We start from the raw sequence: 6,644 nt of genomic DNA, 5'->3' as shown, positions 1-6,644 counted from the left end.
TCCTCCTCCTCCTCCTCCTCCTCCTCCGCCTCCTCCTCCTCTCCTCTCCCTCCTCCTCTCCTCCTCCCTCCCCTTCCCTCCCTCCCTCCTCTCCTCTCCTCTCCTCTCCTCTCCTCTCCTCTCCTCTCCTCTCCTCCCCACTCCTCTCCTCTCCTCTCCTCTCCTCCTGCTCTTCGTGTTCGTCTGCTCTGTTGCCTCATCTTTATCCAGACGTCCTCGTGTTCTCGGAGATCGGAATGGACCCGCACGCCTACGCGCTCGCCTTCGGCCGCCAGGCCCCTGTACAGGTGAGAAAGACGTGAGGAGAAGCGAGAAGGACGAGGACGAGAAAGATGCGTGAGATAGGGAGCAGACGACGAAGAAAAGGAGACAGGAAGACAGGAATGACGATGAGTCAGAGGTTGTGAAAGAGCGGACGGGGACCAGGAAGACGTGGACTAGGAGGAGGAGGAGGAGGAGGAGTTAGGCGAGGAGGAGGAGGAGGAGGAGTTAGGCGAGGAGGAGGAGGAGGAGGAGGAGGAGGTAGAAGAGGATGAGGAGGGGGAGACGGATCTGAACTCATCGTCTCTTCAGCTTGCCATGCATGGTCATGCCTCTACTACGGGGGTAGACTCGATAGACTATTATGTCTCCTACCAGGTCCTCCTCTTCCTCTACCTCCTCCTTCTCTTCCTCCTCCTTCCCGCCCTCCTCCTCTTCGTCTTTCTCCTCCTCTTTGTCTCCTTGTTACGCTCCTCCTGCTCGTTCTGCTTTTCGTCCTTCCCCCCCCCCCCCCCTCTCCCTCTGCTTCGTTTTGTTTTGTCCTCTTTCTCAATCTTCGCTCATGTTTGCTTTCTCCTCCCAGGGGTTTTCAGAGCCACAGGCTCAAACGCACTATTCAGAGAAGTAAGATCGTAGTTATAACCTCTCCTCTCCCTCTCTACTGCTGTCCTTCTCTCCTCTCCTTCTACCCCTTCCCTTCCTCCCTCCCTTCCTCCTCCTCTTCTGCTCTCCTTCCCTCCTCACTGCCTCCTCCTCCTCTGCTCTTTCCCGTCTCCCCTCCCCTCTGAGATGTCGTAGGCTAATCGTCCTCGACGGTTTCACGCCTCTCACGCGCTTCTACGAGGAATTTCCATTCAACGTGTCTCCGGCCATGAAGACCGTACTCCCTGCTGCTCCTGCTGCTCCTGCTGAACTTCATTCATCCTCGTCGTCCTCGTCCCCTGATCCTCCTCCTCCCACCCCACCCCCCCCTCCCTCCTCCTCCTCTTCCTCTTCCTCCTCCGCATCTTCATCTTCAACACACTTCTTGATCTCCCTCTGTTTCATGATCGTGTTGCGTCCGTTGACTCCGCGAAGGAGGACGGGAGGCTTCAGTTCCGTTCGCGCTACAACATACCTCCTCGCGCTACAGTCTACGCATGCCTACAAACGATCTTCAAAGTCAGGTGCTGCCAACTGACTCTCTTCCTCCTCCTCCCGCGCCTCCTCCTTGCTTTATCGCTCTTCCTTTCCTGTTTTTTCCACCCTCTCCCTCTTCTCCCTTCTCTCTTCCTCTTGCTTTCTGACTCGCCCCCCTCTCTGCTCCCTCCTTCTCCTCCCTCCTCTCCTCCCCTCCCCTCCCCTTCTCCTCCCTCCACTCCTGTCCCCCCCTTCTCCTCTCCCCTCTCTTCCTCTCTCATCGTATCCTCCAGCCCCAAGATGGATTTCGTGGCAAAGAGGATCTTGAACGAGGATCCCAACAGCATCATCATGTTCAAGGAGCTCCCGATGACTGACCAGGTCCCTTGCCCCCTCCCTCCCCGCTTCCTTTCCTTCCTCCTCCTCCTTCCTCCTCCGCCTTCCTCCTCCGCCTTGCTCCTCCTGCTCCCTCTTCGTCGCTCTTCTTGCTCTTCGTTGCTCCTTCTCTTGCTCTTTCTCCTTCTCCTCCTTCTCCTTTTGTTTCTCTCGTTCCTCCTCTGTGCTTGCCTGTCCTCCTTTCCGAATTCCCTTTCCGTCCCCTTCGCTTCCTCCCCACCCTCGGCTCTTCTTGTCTCCCCCTCCTACAGATCCTCCTCCCTCTCCTCCCCCTCCTTGTCTGGTTGTTCGCTTCCTCACTCCGCGTCGACAGTGCGGGAAGCAGGTGCTGGAGAGAATGAGAAACAAGAGCAAACTGACGGAGGATGAGATGGCGAGGATCAAGTTTCTGCCGGTGCGAGAGGAGGAGAGAAGAGAGGAGGGAGATTGAAGAGGAGGAGAGGAAGAGGAGAGAAGAGCGGAGGGAGATTGAAGAGGAGGAGAAGACGGACAAGAAGGCAAGATTGACAAGGAAGAATGAGGGGGAGATGGATGAGAATATATGGACAAAGAAGGAAGAGGGAGAGTAAGAGGACGAGGAAGAGGACGAAGACAAGGAGGGAGACGGAAAGAAGGAGGAGGGGGAAGGGGAGAACGAGGACGATGAGCTGTTGGCCACGAGGGAGGGGGCTGACAGGGAGCAGGCTATGCATGACGCGGATTATTCGGACATGTTCGCTATTGTAGACGTCATCCTCGACTCTTATCCCTTCGGAGGGCACACTACCTCCATGGAGGCCCTCGCAGTCGGGTGATTTCTCCTCCTGCCATGTCCCTCGCCCTCTCGTCTCTCTCTGACTTCCTGCAGGCGTCCCATCGTGACTCTTCCCACGGACTTCATGTCGGGACGATGCACACAAGGCTTCCTCGCCTTTCTTGGACTCCAAGGTTGTTCCTCCAGCCGCCTCCCCCAGCCGCCTCCATCCCCCTCTTCTTCCTCCTCCTCCTCGTCCCTCTCCTCCAGCCTCCCCCTCCTTCAGCCTCCTGTTCTCCTCTTCCTCCTCCTCATCCAGCCCCTGCCCCTTCCCTTGCCCCTGCCCCCTGTGCTTGTTCTCTCTGCATCAACCTCCTCTCAATCCTTTTCTCCTCCTGCTCTTCCTCCCTTGCCTTTCTATACTACATCTCAATCTCCTCCCTCCCCCTGCCCTCTCGTCCTCTCATTTCTCTTCAGAGCTCATCGCAAGCGACCTGGAGGATTTCATTCGCATTGCAGTCAAACTGGGAAAAGATGCGGCGTTGAGGTGAGGAGGGGAGGAGGAGGAGGAAGGGGAATGCAGAAGGGGAAAGTGAGATGGGAAAGGAAGGAGGAGGAGAAGGAGGAGAAGCAAGCAGAGGAGGAATAGGAGGGAGATTGAAACAGGAGGAAACAGAGCAGCACGAACAGGAGGAGCAGGAAGGGGAAGAAGTGGTGGTGGAGCAGGAGGAGCAGGAGCAGGAGCAGGAGCAGGAGCAGGAGCAGAAGTACCTGACGATAGGCTGCTGATCAGGGAGCGGATATCCAGCACCATCATCAAAGGCTTCAGTGCGCTTATCAAGGATGATCGGAGTGTGCGAGGGTGGAGTCAGGTTCTTGAGATCCTCGTACGCGGCAAGCAGCAAGACCTTCGTCCCTTCCTCGCTCAAGCTGACTGACAAACTCAAAGTGTTTGACCTGTCTCTTTGGAGTTTCCTCCCTCCTCCCTCCTCTCTCCTCCCTCTCCTCTCCCTCCTCTTCCTGCCGTATGCCCGTGGGTTCCTCGGGCTCAGAGAAGGAGTCTCTTCGCGCTTGCAAGCATTATAAATTCTCTTCATCCTTTATCACGATGGTCAAGTTCCGCCCGTTGGAGGCAACATCTTACTCCTCCTCCTCCCTTCCTCCTCCTCCTCCTCCTCCTCCCTCCTTGCGCTGTCTCCGCCTCTCTCTTGCTTTCTATTCCTTGAGATGGAAGTTCTGGATCAACCTGAGCAAATTTCGCTCGAGCATGGCGACAGTGACCTGGCGCGCGCGTCACAGAGGGAGAGAAGGAGGAGGGAGAGACAGGAACGAAAAGTGCGAGGAAAGTGCGGAGGGAGGGTGGACAGAGGAGACGAGACGAGAGGAAGAAAGAACGGGTAGCAGAGCAGAGGATGTGAATCGGCAAAGAGGCAAACGAGGAGGATGAGAAGGGAAAGTTTCAGGGGAGAATAGGCAGGGAGGGAGAGATGGAGGGGAGGGGGGAGGGAGAGAGGTGGAGGAAGGGAGGGAGGAAGGAAAGGGAGGGGGACAAGGAGGGGAGGAAGGGAGGGAGGAGGAACGAAAGAGGAGGGGGAGGTGCGAGCACAGACCTTGCCGACAAGGGGGACGTACTTGACACCAGGGACCTGCATGAGCGCGTCCTCGTCGACGTTCTTGAAGTGAGAGACGTTAATCACCTGCGGCTGTGTTAACCCCAGCAGAAGCTGAGCTGGAGCTCCTGTACCACAGTGCCAGGCTGGACCCACTCGGTTGGCAGCCTGTAATCCTTGGTGGGGACACCAGTGACCTGCGAGAGCTCAAGGTTAGGAGAGGAGGAGGAGAAGGAGGAAGAGGAAGGAAGGGGGGGGACGGAGGGGGGGACAGTGAGGGGGACGGAGGAGAGGGAGAGGAGTGCAAGCTCAGGTCTCACGATAATTCTTGACTTCTTGCATAGTTCTTCCTGGGTTTCCGCAACCTCCAGCATTTTCCCGCGTCGCCTGAGAAACAGAAATCAATGCAAGAAACTAGAGCAGTGGAACACTCAAACACGAAGACAATGTCAATGACGATGATTTACGATCATCATGACAGGAGATAATGATGAGGAGGAAAACGATGAGGACGATGTGAAAGAAGAAGGCATCTAGGATACAGCAACGAGAGAGATTTGCTTACATCAGATACACCCCGTTCAGGTCGATGCTGTAAACATCTGCTCCATCGTTCGCAAGCCTGTCACAACGAGTAAGACATCCCCCATTCCTATTCTCGAGCCTCACAGGGCAGCAAGAGGGCGTCCAACAATCTCACTGCGCATCGTCTGTTAGCAACAGCAGCCAGCAAGCCAGCAGGGCAGGCAGCAGAAAGGAGAGAGGAGAGAAGGAGAGGGAGGGAAGGCGCGGTACCTCCTGTTGATGACAACGACGTTCTTTCCATGCATGCGATTTCCAACAGGAAGGTTCTCATCGTAGACTTTGAGGTATTCGAGAATCTTAATGATGGCAAGGGGAGTGCATGGCAGGAGACATTTCTTCTCTCCTTTAGTTCCAGTGGGAGTGTTGATCCCTCCCTTGTAGTGTGAGACCTGAACGGGTTCACATCGGCATGTCAACGGCCATCAACGCTTGTGATCTTCACCTGAGTGTCGATGTAGCGGATGTTGTGGTAAAGGTTATGGCGGTAAGTGTAGCAGAGGCCCTCGACATCCTTTTCCACCGGCACCGTGTCGCGCAGGTAGTCGTCCATGTTGCCTCCGTAGAAGCTGGGGGCGTTGCCGAAGCAGGGGTAGTAGATCATGATGCCGTGAATCGAGTCGTCGCGGTTGGCAGCCATCAGCGCTTCCTCGAGCTCCATCTTGTCCACCTCCCGCACCTCAAACCGGATCCCATCGGCTTCGCAAGCTTTCATGGTCCACTGCACTCCAACGTCACGTCCTGCCGTCGCATGCGCCATGCACATGCGCCATGCAAGTCACCTCTGCGTACTTCTTGGCAGCAACGTCTCCATTGGCTAGAAAGCCAACCAGGAGGGGAGTGACCCCTTTCTGATAGAAAAAGAGGTTACAAGCTGTTCACAGGAAGAGCAGAGGAGAAGTCGCATCACCTTTGCTAGCTCATCGATCGTCTTCTTGATTTCGTGTCGATGTACAGCTGCGATCTCGTCTGCTTTGATCTTCTCCGCATTGGGAAATTCGCTCATGGTTGCTAAGGCCTGTCAACGTCGCCATCAGCGGATGTATCGTTGTTTCAACGTTCTTCCCCTCGCCCCCCTTTCCTAGCCTCATGAATCTCAATAACACTGAGTGTACTGTATCTCTATGCAAAGCTGATCATCTACTGTACAACCGAACCAAAATCATGCAGGGATAAATCCACTTGTCGCTTCTGGCCTACACGCTTTCAGCACAACTGAGCATGGCTCAAGGAAAAAAGGGTCTTTATATCTATGAGCTTGACATCAACATTTGCGATCGATTCTGTAGATATGATCGTCAACCTGTGACATTGATAGACAACATGTTCTGGTCTGCTATGCTCACAATAACCTCCCTCACACCTCACAGGTGCGTTTTTGAGGCCTTTTCATGACAAGAGTACAACAATCCATATCTTTCTCTCCTCTCATTCTTGCAAGATTGGCGTACAGTCAGAGCTTAAACCGGCATGATCTAGCAAGTGTTCTTCTCCTGCATGGCCTGCCGCTTTCGCCTCCCTTCCTCCGTCGCATCCATGTGTTCCTTCCACCCGACATGCGACCGCAAGGAGCTTTATTTTACCACCCCTACCCCCTACCTCATTCTTACATCATACCCACCGCCACACTCCCTACCCCACCCGATCACTCCACCCCTCCATTTGAGATTTTTTACAATGGACCCCTACTATGAACAACACTACCCCCTATGGCTCTATCCCTATATGTCCTCCTCCCCACCCCTACACACTCATTTCCCACCCCCCCTCTCCGCCTTCTGCACATGCTGCCCCAACTCCATCCCTGGCCCAATTCCCGAAGGAGCACGAGAACGGGGTAACAATCTTATATAGGACAGGTAAGATATTTTATAGGTGTACTGATAAGAAATATTCGGTATCCCCTGATCTTCCCTGGTCTTGCTCCCTCTTCGCTGAGTAAA

The 6,644-nt window shown here is 54.9% G+C and overlaps 2 protein-coding genes across 2 annotated transcripts; one reads left to right on the top strand and one right to left on the bottom strand.

The window, feature by feature from the left end:
- Positions 1 to 236: 236 nt before the first annotated feature.
- On the top strand, positions 237 to 3,611 carry GUITHDRAFT_165818 (hypothetical protein; the record flags this gene model as incomplete). Its single annotated transcript, XM_005822994.1, has 11 exons — positions 237 to 287; positions 574 to 639; positions 845 to 885; positions 1,060 to 1,141; positions 1,339 to 1,427; positions 1,674 to 1,761; positions 2,090 to 2,170; positions 2,460 to 2,566; positions 2,624 to 2,703; positions 2,987 to 3,056; positions 3,303 to 3,611. The coding sequence occupies 11 exons, from the start codon at positions 237 to 239 to the stop codon at positions 3,445 to 3,447; spliced, it is 900 nt and encodes a 299-aa protein (XP_005823051.1). The 3' UTR covers positions 3,448 to 3,611.
- Positions 3,612 to 3,724: 113 nt separating this feature from the next.
- Positions 3,725 to 6,094, bottom strand: GUITHDRAFT_117739 (hypothetical protein; the record flags this gene model as incomplete). Its single annotated transcript, XM_005822993.1, has 12 exons — positions 3,725 to 3,790; positions 4,120 to 4,206; positions 4,254 to 4,316; positions 4,440 to 4,506; positions 4,685 to 4,741; positions 4,789 to 4,818; positions 4,915 to 5,093; positions 5,147 to 5,422; positions 5,484 to 5,552; positions 5,612 to 5,719; positions 5,854 to 5,897; positions 6,070 to 6,094. The coding sequence occupies 12 exons, from the start codon at positions 6,092 to 6,094 to the stop codon at positions 3,725 to 3,727; spliced, it is 1,071 nt and encodes a 356-aa protein (XP_005823050.1).
- Between the last annotated feature and the right edge of the window lie 550 nt (positions 6,095 to 6,644).

The sequence above is a fragment of the Guillardia theta genome (assembly GCF_000315625.1).
Source record: "Guillardia theta CCMP2712 unplaced genomic scaffold GUITHscaffold_115, whole genome shotgun sequence".
NCBI lineage: Eukaryota > Cryptophyceae > Pyrenomonadales > Geminigeraceae > Guillardia > Guillardia theta.
Note: the sequence above shows the minus strand (reverse complement) of the source record. Positions and strands in the feature narration are given on the sequence as shown.